Here is a 12,332-nt window from a genome sequence, read left to right on the forward strand (position 1 = left end):
AAGTGTGGCCTATTAGTGTCAGGACACTAACAAGTTGCATTTGCTGTTTCAAATGACTAAAAGAAACTCTCCAGATAATACCACTCTTCTAAATTTCTCCAAAATGAGAACTTCTGTTTATGCCCGACTCCTCAGGCCCACTTAAGACAACTATAAGTGAAGCCCCGCCTCCTCAATCTGTAAGCCACGCCTCTTTCCGTACAATCTCCCGTTGTAGGGCCCTTCAGTGTTGATTGACATCTTGGCTCACCAATAGGAAGTAAAAGTCCCGTAACGTCCGGTGAGGGGGCAGGACTTCCTCGCTGTTGCTAAGACACTCTTGTTTCGCTCCTTGACAACCCTCGCGGGGGTGCGCTCGCTGAGGCCTTAGCTCCGGCCCCCTCGGGAGCAGGTGAGGCCACGGGGTGCGGCGGGCAACTGGGCGGGGAGGGCCGGCCCGAAAGGGGGCCGGGAGGAATTGCGGGGCGGGCGGGGCCTCGCCCACCGCGGAGGCCCCACCTCAGCCTTCTGCCTGTTGGTCCCCAGTTTCAGATCCTCCCAACCCCCACCCCCCACCCCCCACCACCACTTCGGGGACCTGCGAGCTCTGTCGAGACAGTTTCGCCGTCGCTACTCTGCAGGCCCTTCAGCTTCACGTTCCCCCGTCCTCTCTAACCCGACTCCCCCTGCACCTTGATTCCCCATCGTTCGCAGAGTAACCCCCTCCTCCCGCGGCTGGGTGGGTGGTCGCCATCGCCTCCTTCCAGACCGTTTGAGTTGGACAGTTGACGACTGTCTGGGAGTCGAGGCTGGTCATTTCCCTCTTTGGGCCTCAGTTTCCCTATTTGTAAATGAGGTTGAATGATCCCTAAGGTCTCTTTGACTCTGACGTTCCAGGATGTGATTCTTTGACCCAACTGTAGACTTCCCCGAGGACGTGATCCTCATGGGAAGTTTGAAGTGTAGTGAAAAGGACTTTGTTGTTGTTCAGTCGCTCAGTCTTGTCCTCCGACTCTTTGCGACCCCATGGACTGCATGCAGCACACCAGGCTTCCCTGTCCTTCACGTCTCCTGGAGAAAAGGACTTGGCAAACTTAATTTGGATTCCCAGCTACAGGACCCTAGCAAGTTCTCTAATCTCCCTGGAGTCCAGCCTGAGTATATACAGAATTAGGATACTATAGCACATCTCCTCGGTGGATTCTGAGAATAACATGAACTTCCTTCCTTTGTCTCATATTTCCGTGCATTTCCCTCCCCCTGAGAATCACTCTGTTTCTCCATTTCACCCTCTAATTCACATCTCCAGCTCAGGTATTTCTCCTGGGCTTCCATGGTTAGTGAGACTTTGGGGGTGGGCGTTGGAATAGATATTGCTTTATTGATGTAGTGATTGGACTTGACGGCTCCCCTCCTGCCCCTGGTAATCCATGATTCTGTGATCCTCTGCTCCTGAGGAGATACCTCCATTTGCATATCTCGCCAACAGATTAAACTCAGTAATTCAAACATCACAGCGTCCCACATCTCTGTCTGTCCATCTGTTCTACCTGAATTCTCCTGTCTCTCTCAGTTAGATCACCATCCTTCTGGGGCATCATCTGCCCCTCTGCCCTGCTTATCCCACTTAGGCAGTGTTACATCTTTGGTTCTGCCTCTGCAAGGATCTCATAGTCTCTCCATGCCTGAAGCCATCATCCTGGTTCAAGTTTTTAATGCCTGTCACCCAGGCCATTGCTATAGCTTCCTAACTGGTGTTCCTACCCCCAGTATCTCCTCCTGTTAACCCAGTCCACCAGAGTAATTGTCAAAACACAGCCATGTCACCAGCCCCCAGGAGACCTCCAAAGGACTTCTCTTTCTCCACTAAAAATATCCGTATTTCTTAAGCCTGGGTCTCAGGGCTCTTCTCCACATCCATAACCCACCACAGCCTCTTTCCCAGCATGCCTCCTCTCTTCTCATTTGCCAGGTTTTGTCCTCTGGCCATATTGGACTGTTGGACTTTCCCATAAAACACTTTGAGCTTTCTGCTTCCACATCACTGTGTTTGTTCATCACTCTGCCTGGAATGTCTTCCTCACGTTGCCCATCAGTCAGGATTCCCACTCACCTTTTAAGGTCTGATTCAAATGCTGCCTCTGCCACCAAACTCTCACTGTCCTCTTCCCTGTCCTCCAGAATTCTCCTCTTTCCTCTAGTTCTGTGTCTGTCTGGTGGCATTCCTGTTCTCTGCCATGAACATAGTTAGTTCCTTGTGTATGTGTGTTGTTCCCTCATATTAGATTGCATGCTCCTTGAAAGCAGAGACTCTCTTGCTTATAGCAGAGCAGTTGAAAAAGCTTAGTCCTAAAATCATTTATGGCTGAGTGCATCCTGGCTCATTCATTTATTAGCTGGGTGGGAAGTCACTTTGCTTTGCTCAGCCTGAATGATCATCAGGGAAGTAGGGATAATAGTGTTCATCTGATGGAGTTCTTAGGGGGAGTAAATGAGATCCTCTACATAAAACACCCATCCTGTTGCCTTGCTTAAGGTCAGTGCTCAATAGATGTTATTGAAGGGATTTGATAGGGCCCCCCTTCCCAGGGGACAAATGAAATACAGTTTAATTAGAGTTTAGATATTTGTTGGGCTTCTGCCATGTGCCAGACACTGGAAACTGCTCTGGGGGTATCTACAGGAGAGCAAATCAAGTCCTTCATCCCCGGGAGATTGTCTGGACTCACGACACACTGTTGAGTCGTGACTGGCTATGAGACATCACCGGTAATTAGTGATTATGAATGATTTTTTTAAAAAGTAACTCAGTGCTAATTCCAGTTTATTTTTGTGATAACATCATTCTTAGTCACTTACGTTCAAATCTGTTCTCTTGAGTAGGAAAGGGGGGAGTAGGTGTGAAAGGGAGGGGAGGTGGGGAAGGGGCGGGTAAGAGACTTAGTAATCCACTGTCTGTAGTAAGCAGCTGTTCCCCTGTGATGACTGTGATAGTTAATGCTATTTGTTGTACTTTGTATCTTGACTAAAGTGTTTGGATTGCATCCAAACTTGGGTATGTCCGTGAGGGAGTACCATGTGAGTCAGTATGGTTTATTACATCATCTTACACATAAAGAAAATGTCTTGATCTCTTATCTCTCCATCTCTCCATCTTTCTTTCCTTCCCTCTCCCTGGTTTAAGGCACATCAGTTTTCACCAGACCTCAGTGAAATTAAAAAAAATAAGGGGGATGTGAAAAACAAAAACAAAAACCCTTTGTGTACATGAAAGGTAACTGTCTTCTCGAGGACTGTTCTTTATCCTGCAATCATCTCTTTCTTACTCTTGAAACTTTCTTTTATAGTAGATGATGCATTTCAAACTGATGGTGAAACCTAGATGGTCCGTGTTGTTTCCTGACCTCCCCGATATCTTAGATGAATGCCTTCAAGTCCTCAGATTCCTTTCTCCTCACCTTACGAGCCTCACCTTTTGTTTGCCAGAAGGCGGAGGGTGGACTTGTCAGGGGAGGGCAGGAGGATGTTCGAGGTCCGGAGGGTGTGTGTAGCCTCACTACGGCTGGAACCAGCAGGCCTATGTGGGCAGGAGTCTGAACCGCCGGCTGCCAAGGATGGACATTGTTTGTGTTACTCTCTTGTTTCCTTCTTACCTGGGACAGGAGAGGAAGCACAAAAGGTAGAGAAGAATAGATAAGGATTCCGATCCTGGCTGTGTCATTGCTGGCTGTGTCCCCCCAGGCCAGCCCCCAGACTTCTCTGAGGTGCCTTGTCTGAGAACTGTGAGTGGGTGCTGCCCGCACAGGTTGTTCTGGGATGAAATGAGACAGCAGGTGTGAACGCACCGTATCACTCCACCCCAGCCCCCCGGCCCGACTGTGTTTGCAGAATTCCCTGTGACTCCTTCCTGGCTCAGTACTAACAACACAGAGCGGGAGCTCAATGAGTGTTGGTTTGTTTGCCTGAGCATTTTGCTGATTAGTTGGTTGGGATTCAAAGAAGGACGCTTCCTCCCACACCAGTAACAAAAGCTGACATTGACTGTGAAGTAGAGTCTGTTCTTAGACCCAGCTTCCAGATGAGAAAACTGAGGCCTGGAGAGGTAAACACTTATCCGAGACAGTCCGAGGTGTGAAGCCAGACCTTCCTGTGGAGGCTGTACTCACAACCATAAAGCTATGCTCCACACATGTCCTCCCATCTCTCCGATGCTGGAAAGAGGTCAAGGCGGCAAGCCGTGGTCTACGGACCAAGCTTGTTCCAGGCGCTGAGTGGCTGGAGGGGTTGGTGAGGGGCCTGCTGGCAGACCCTTTTGGCCTTGTTTACCAGAATTCGTTCATTTTTCCTTTGTCCTTCCCACATCCCCTAACCCACTTAAGGATTCTTCCCAAACATTTCAGAAGCAAAAGAATAAATGGTGACTGAGGTCAGTGCCCACAAAAGAACAAAGGACACAGGCTTTGACAAGATGATGAGATGAGGAGCCCAGCTCATTGCCGAGGAGAAGCCTCGCGTTAGACACGGGCGAGGCTGCGTAAGGCTCCAGAAGGGCCCTTGGGTGAGAAGGAGAATAAAGGGCAGAGAGGGAGCAAGGCTGACGCTGGCTCTGTGTACCCAGACGGGCCCCGGGGAGAGTCAAGCTCTGCTACCCAGCAGATTCGCGTGCCCTGGCTGGGAGCACACTTAAATTATTAAAGGGCTCTCTTTTAGACCTGACGCAACTGCTTCCTGGCCTGGACCTGTCAGGCACACACTCGTTTGCATGGAAGATTGATAAGGTTATTAAAACTTGAGTTGTGCTATTTTGGGTAACATTCTTTCAGCAGGGTTTTAAAATCGGAGCTGAATGACTATAGCTGTACTATAATGATACAATGTCATAAAAAATTCTACCTTTTTACATTTGGAGACACCTTGTCTATAACTGTTCCTTTTCATTCTGTCTCATCCCTTTTGGATCCCCAGAAGTGTGTGTAGAGGTTAGGAAAAGCCATTTGCAGTCATGATCCTTAATAAACGTGGCCGAATGATGTGGACGAAGTCCCGGCTGATAACATGGTGGTTGTTAGAGCAGCGTGATGCTGGGTGCAGAGGGCCCTACGGTTTCCAAACGCTCACATGCATATATACTTGGTGCTCACGACAGCTCCCTGAGAAGGAGAAAGTGGGATCATCCCACTTCGCAAAGGAGGACACCAAGGCTCAGGAGGTTAAATTACTTGCCTCAGGCTGCAAAGCAGGGAAGAGGGCAGAACTGGTTTCGGTTTCAGAGCTGGTACTCTAGCCTTAATGCCCTACCTCATAGTCTTGTACCTTCTCTTCTCTATCAGGTGATATCCCACCCCCCGAAAAAAAAAAAAAAAAAAAACTGTCCCAGTGGCTTTCCCACTTTGTTCCTGAAGAATGGGCTTTGATAACACCTCTGAAGTGTGGTTTCATCCAGGATTCCACGTGCTGAAGCAGAGTCCGAGCAGTGGTCACAGACCGTGAGGTCCCGGAGGGCAGACGTGTACACAGTTGCCTCTGAGTTCCCCTCCATGCTGGCACTTGTTAGCCCAGAGGCCGGATTGAATCGAATTGAAATATGCAGGTGGAAGGGGCCTAAAGCAGCCGCTTCAGTGTCATAAGTTGTTCCCACTTGAAAGTCTCGGGAGACAGCAGAGCTTACAAAGGGTATAATCCTTCTACATCAGTGTAGCCCCCACCTTCTGTCACCCCTTGATGATGCTGGGGAGGAGGTGACAAAGTGGCCTTTACCAAAGACTGCAAGGAGGATGGGGGGAATGGGGCCTTAATAGGAACAAGAAAGGACAAGATGATTCACTGCCTTTTGTGAAATAAAGGAACTTAAGCAGAAAGTACAATGAGATCGTACTTGGTCATTTGCCAGCTTATATGTAGAGACAAACAGACACGGCTAATATCCGGGTGGTACAAATGCCCAGGATGGTGAGATAAGAGGAGCCGTCTGTCCGCTGGGAAACCAGAGCATACCCAGGCGATGGGGGGGAGGGGAGGCAGAGGGTGACGCCAGGCCTCCAGCTTCCCTCGAGGGAGCCGACCGCATGGAGTAGTGCTGAGGATTTCTGCAGCACCAGAGAGGGGGATAAACCTGAGAGCACCGCCCAGAAAAAAATGTGCCCAGAAAGCTTCAGGCTTGACCAAACAAGGATCAAGTGAGCACTGGAAGGGGAGACACCGAAAGGGAAGCTCTAACGTTCCTCTCACTTCTGGGATCACGGGAGCCGTGCTAGTGTTCATGCCTCAGGGGGGAAGGTGTGTGGGCACCCACCTCGTGTGCTTGCTGTGAGGAGGGTGTTAGGATCACCTGTGCCAGAGACCATCCCGGGTCAGCCCCAGCTCTGCCGTTCAGTAGCTGAGTGACCTTCGGAGTAGTGACGCCTCCCTTACATGCAGGACCTAACTCATGGGGTGGTTGGTGGCACAGGGCCAAGTAAATGCACATGGAGTACTTGGAACAGTGTCTGGCCCGCAGGAGACCCAACTGATGTCACCTGTCATTACCTACCCGTTGGTTACTACACTGGGCATCTTCAGGGTTTGGGGGCTGTGCAGTGAAAATTAATTTGGAAATGTGAGTGATGCTGGAATATTATAACATTATTTGGCTGTACTTGCATACCAGCTCAGTCTATCCAACTCTTTTCAACCCCATGGACTATAGCCCGCCAGGCTCCTCTTGTCTGTGGGACTCTCCAGGTAAGAACACTGGAGTGGGTTGCCATTTCCTCCTCCAGGGGATCATCTCAAGTCAGGGATCAAACCTGTGGCTCCTGCATTGAAGGCAGATTCTCTTCTACTGAGCCATTAGGGACACCCATTTGTCCAATAAGGACAGTTAAAAGGAGTTTAATGATGTGGTGGTTCGTTTTCATTTATATTAGTTGTACTTCTGAGATTAAAAGTTCTTTTAGTTATAGGATAAATTGACTTGTAGGATAGAGAGAAACACTGAGTTTCAAGCACTGCTTCCAGTCATTTAGGATCCAGGCCCATCTTTTAAGGAAAAGCCCCATCTGTTTTTCCGTAAGATTTGGAAAGAAAAAAGAAATCTACGCATGTGTATTAGGCTTTATAACTTTTCCATCATATCCTTGTGTGAATCTCCAGGGAGCCAGAGGGAGGGAAAGACAGTTTGCTGGGTATTTGCTGAGTGCCTACTACGTGCCTGGCATACGCCATCTCATTTGATTCTTGTAACAGCCCCACGAGGTAGACATGACCATCTTCATGTTACTGATGAGGAATCTGAGGCCCAAGACCACATAACTAGTGAGCGGAAGGACCAGGAACTAAGGCCTGAACCTCCCAGCTCCTGGGCCAGCCGGACAGGACAGGGCGGCCTGCGGGAGTGGACTAGGAGAGCCAGGCTGCCTGGCACACCATGGAAGGCGCAGAGCATCACTGGTCACATTTCTCCTCTAGAGCCAGGACCTGTGGAAGGAGGCACTTGCTTGCCCATAAGCCCAGGACTGTTGAGCACAACCTGACATTTCACTTCCTGACCACATCTGCCGAGAAGCAAGGATGATGTACATAGTGGCCTAGCAGAGAAGCCAAGTTCGTTAATTGCAAGCTGAAGGCTCTACCCTCGGCCTGGCCCGCAGTCAGTATTTGTCTTGATGATGACAGTGTGGGCTTGCAGCATCGTATCAGCGTGTTCTTAACTGGGTCCCAGCATCTCGTGTTGACTCATCCTCCCGTCTCCAGACTTGCTGGCCATTTGGAAAAGGATGTGGAGGAGTTGAGACGGGGAGGTGTCAGATTGTTACTGAGACATTTCTAATTTGTGATGTATAGTTTTTAAGCCAACTCGTTTCTCCTGGTTTTTCCTGTTTTCTGCAGCACCCCTTGGGGAAAGACATTTTCTGCTTCCGCCAAGCTGGCAGGGTCTGCTTCCTGAATCTCCTGGGTGTGTCTTAATTACCAGTCCCAGCACCTCCTGAAAACATCCCTCTCTCCTCCTGGTCACAGTGGAAGTATCATGGGAGAAACAGAAGGGAAGAAAGATGAGGCTGATTATAAACGGCTGCAGACCTTCCCTCTGGTCAGGGTAAGGCCCAGGGGAGGGAGGCAGGTGGCCAGCAGGGCCCAAGAGCCCTAGAGAAAGAGGCAATGGGGAGCTTGTCCGCTGCAGGATAGCATTGGGAGGAGGTTGTGACGGGCTCTGCTGGCCAGTCTAGAGACCAAGAGGGCGCCCACAGTGATTCATTCTTTCATTCATCCATTCATTCATTCAACAATTATTTAGGCCACCTACTACATATCGGGCGCTGTTCTGGGCACTGTGGATATGGGAGTGAACAAGACAGAGGCCTGGCCCACATGAAAAAAAGGTTTAAAGAACATAATTTCAGGTCACAATGCCCTGAAGAAAAATAAAGCAAAAGTAAGGAGCTGGAGAGTAAAGGTTGGCTTCTGGAAAGGGTTCTCTGAACAGAGACCTGAATAAAGTTAGGGAGCACACCTTGTGAGAGTCTGGAGAACATTCTCCAGGCAGGGGGAGCAGCAGGCATGGAAATCCTGAGCAGGCTCAGCATCTGGGAGGCGCCGGAGGAAGGCCAGTGTGGCTGGAATAAGTGCTAAGGGAGGGGGCACAGGACGTGAGTGTCAGCCTGCCAGGCCTGGGGGCCACAGCAAGCAATGGGGATCCCATCCTGACTTCAAAGGGAAACAGTAAAGAGCCTTCAGCAGAGGAGTAGGAGTCCAGTGATCTTTTTAATGTTTCTGAAAGAGCCCTCCAGCTGTTGGATGGAGAGTGGATTTTAGGGAACCCGAGTTGAAGGAGGGAGACCAACCAGGATGCTACTGCAGAGGCCCAGGGAGAGAGAGGGTGGCCGGGTCCAGGTCACGGAGCAGAGATGGCAAGACAGGGTAGGGTTCTCGACAGATGTTGACGGCAGAGCAGTAGAATTCAGCAGTGCACTGGATGCTGGGTGTGAGGGAAGGCAGGCCAAGGGTGACTGCCAGGGTTGGTTTTGTCCTGAGTGTGGGAGAGAAAACTATGTCGGTTACCAAAAGGGGGAAGACGGAGGACTAGATTTGTGGGGGAACATCAAGCGTTATCTTTCAGACCTCTGAAGCTGGCAAGTAGGCAGTTGGACATAGGAATCCGGAGCCCCAAAAAAGAAGTTAAAGTAAGGGTGAACATGTGGGAACCCTGCCCGCATAGAAGGTGTCTGCACCCACAGAGCAGGGCGGGGCCCCTGGAGAGCAGGAGCTGGAGAAGAGGCGAGGGTGGAGACGGAGCCCAGGGGAGGAGGGCACCCAGAGAGGGCTAGGAAGAACAGCAGGGGGCCCTCAGCGCGGCCACACCATCTCTTCAGGATCTGAGCGAGTCAGCTGTGCCCTGAGGCTGCTGGTGAAGCGTCTCTGCGGCCGGCGTGCTTCTGCCTGGGCCAGCCGCCTTCCCCTGTATGTCGCTGGGATGCATTGGTTACACAGGGGCCCCGGGCGTAAGAGCCCACGAGGCCTCGCTCGGTTCCGTCAGCAGACGGGTCATCTCTCTGGGCTCTGCCCGTGCCTTAAGCTTGGGACGAGAGGCCAGCCCAGAAGACGGTTCACAGGCTGAGGCTCTGTCTGTCTGTCCCCGCCCCGCCTCCAGCACTCGGACATGCCGGAGGAGATGCGAGTGGAGACCATGGAGCTGTGCGTCACGGCCTGTGAGAAGTTCTCCAACAACAACGAGGTATTGCCATCAGTGCGGCCCCTCGTGCCTTGGGTGACCCCTGTGGCCCCAGTCCCCGCATCCAGCTACAGAGAGTGCCGCTGGGGCCAGGCTAAATCCTTCCTGGGAGGCATTCGGAGCGCGTGGAAGGCCGGTGAGGGCAGAAGCTGGTGCTATCTCGGGCACTGACCCAGTGCTAGAGGGAGAAGAGCTGGGGAACTTTCTGTGACGCCCCTGTCCACATGCCCCGTCTCAGGTGGGCTGCAAAATAGGTTACCTTTCCCCTTGGCTCCATCCCAGTGGAGAACAGAGGCCCGCCCAGGCATTCATTCATGTATCCATTCATCCATTCAGAAAAGATGTTAAACACCATTCCTGTGCCAGGCACTGTTCTAGGTGCTGGCAATATGACAGGTAGGCATCGACACAGGAAAAGCCATTCATCAGTCTGCTGGTGAACAAGAAGGAAGCCAGTGTGGTGGCAGCCTGTGGGGGAGGCCGACCCTGGCCACTGTGCACCCAGGCTTCAGGCCAGGCAGGCCCAAGCTCAAATCTCAGTCTCCAGCCCCTTGCTAGCTCTTTAACCTTGGACAGGCCAGTTCTCATCGCCCGGCCCCAGTTTCCCGGTCTGTGCCAGAGGCGAGGATGCTGCCTCCTCGCTGGGTGGTCCTGAGGACAGACGTCCTGAAATGATGTGGGTGAGGCGCCTGGCATGGCGGCGGGCGCGGCCAGCGCGCAGCAAATGCTGGAGCCTGGGGCTTCACCCCGCGAAGGCCGGGCCTCCGCCCCTCCCCAGACCTTTTGAAAGAGCGAGCTCGGGAAGGACAGGGGGCGCCGCTGCTGCAGCTGAGAGAGGCAAGGCCGGCTTCTCTCCCAGAGCCCACCAGACACGCCAGGGAAAGCCTCTGTGCGCCCTGAAGGTAGCCCTGAGTCTGCACCGTGATGATGGCAATCGCTGCATCCGCAGCGCGCACTCGGAGCGCGCACTCGGGGGCGCTGGCTCATTGAGGGCTGACAGCAGCCTTGTGGGCGCGGGCACCGGGGGCACAGCTCGAGCTCCAGCCGGAGGCCCCGTCTCAGGTCCAACGCCCCGCCCTGCCGCCTCACCCGTGTCTTCCGACGGCTGAGGTAGAACGTCCGGTTCGCCGTAGCTGTGTCGCGACCCCTGGTTAGGAGGGGCGGAAACGCTGTCTGAAGGTTCCGAGAGCTGAACAGCAGCCCCGAGGCTACAAGGCCTCTCTCCTGCTGACCCCTCTCTCCCCCAAGCTGCCCCCCGCCCGCCCGCCCCCGACGAGCCTGGTCTTGTTGCAGAGCGCTGCCAAGATGATCAAAGAGACCATGGACAAGAAGTTCGGCTCCTCCTGGCACGTGGTGATCGGTGAAGGCTTCGGCTTTGAGATCACACACGAGGTGAAGAACCTCCTCTACCTGTACTTCGGGGGGACCCTGGCTGTGTGTGTCTGGAAGTGCTCCTGACACACTGTCCCCCCGCCCTTCCCCGCCCCGCCCCCGCAACCCTTTCCCCCGCCACCCCACCCCGCTGTTCCCCTGGGAGGGGGGAGCAGCCACCGGCAGGTCCTGACCTTCTAGAGGAAAGCTGGGGTCTTTTCTTCCTTGTCCTGTGTTCCGTGTCCTGAGCTGCGCCCCGCGTGTGCATCCGCAACCATCTCACGCCGAGTCCCCGGGTGTGAGGAGGCAGCAGGGGGGGCTGGGGGGTGTGACAGGGTCGAAGGTGGGGCGGGGGTGGCATTTTTTTCTCACAGGGACCTGCCAGCCCCCCACGCCTGCCCACACCCAGCACTGTGGGCAGGCATCCGCCCGTCCTTGTCTTGACGGGGCGTGTGCAGATGGCCTCGAGGGAGCCTCTCCGCTTAGGGGGTCACTAAGGGCTTCTCTCCTCGACTTCTGGAGAAGCAGTGACCCCCCACCCCCACCCCCACCCCCAGAAGCCCCTTTCCCCGCCTGGCCCCGGGCTGAACAAGCCGCCGCGTCTCGTCGGGCCCACAGCTCCACGGCCCCCTGGCTTTGGCATGAGGACCAAGCAGCCTGTCCCCACCCCCGCTCCGTCCCGGCCCTCCCCCCACCTTGCCTCCACGTGTGCAGTTGGTAACCAGTGGCTGAGGGTGCGGGAACCACGCCTGCGCGGTTTCTGGAAGTGTCACTGACCTCCGGTGAGACGCCTGGGCCAGGAGCGCCCTCGCCGCGAGGCCTGCTTCAGCAGGGAAACCTGGCCTGCCACTTACTTCTCATCAGGGACCGCATGCCGATTTGTACTTCTTATCTCTGCTGGGTTTTCTATATTCTTTTTGAGTGTGGGGAGAAGGGTTTTAGTAGAAGGGTGAATCCTATTTTACACAGCGGTCTTATTTATATATAAATGTCTTGGATTTTACAATTAAAATAACCAAAAACTGACCTTGATCTTATAGTCTTTTGGCGGGGCTGGGGAGCCAGGCTCAGTATTGCCAGGCTGTGCGGGGGTCCCAGGAACCTGGTGAGGCTGCTGGCGTCTCAGCGCCCAGGCCCTGCCCCTCCCGCTTCCCTCACGGTGCGGGCCCCCGGGGTCACTGACTTAGGCACCCTGGTGGCCAGACTGGGCCACTGTAAAGACGCTTTCAGCCTCACATTGTGTCATTCCGTTCAGAGATGTTTCTTCAAGCAGCGC

At 53.4% G+C, this 12,332-nt stretch overlaps 1 protein-coding gene across 4 annotated transcripts; it reads left to right on the forward strand.

Moving 5' to 3' along the window:
• The first annotated feature begins 288 nt into the window (after positions 1-288).
• Positions 289-12,082, forward strand: DNAL4 (dynein axonemal light chain 4). 4 transcript variants are annotated; one of them, XM_061124534.1, is made up of 5 exons: positions 289-391; positions 7,846-8,053; positions 9,605-9,688; positions 10,979-11,077; positions 11,614-12,082. In XM_061124534.1, the coding sequence occupies exons 2-5, from the start codon at positions 7,985-7,987 to the stop codon at positions 11,830-11,832; spliced, it is 471 nt and encodes a 156-aa protein (XP_060980517.1). In that variant the 5' UTR covers positions 289-391; positions 7,846-7,984; the 3' UTR covers positions 11,833-12,082. The 4 variants fall into 4 exon arrangements, with proteins under 4 accessions (XP_060980517.1, XP_060980520.1, XP_060980519.1 ...); XM_061124537.1 differs by having other exon boundaries at positions 11,771-12,082; XM_061124536.1 differs by lacking the exon at positions 11,614-12,082 and having other exon boundaries at positions 10,979-11,607.
• The last annotated feature ends 250 nt before the right edge of the window (positions 12,083-12,332 follow it).

This window comes from Dama dama, chromosome 22, assembly GCF_033118175.1.
Source record: "Dama dama isolate Ldn47 chromosome 22, ASM3311817v1, whole genome shotgun sequence".
Lineage (NCBI taxonomy): Eukaryota > Metazoa > Chordata > Mammalia > Artiodactyla > Cervidae > Dama > Dama dama.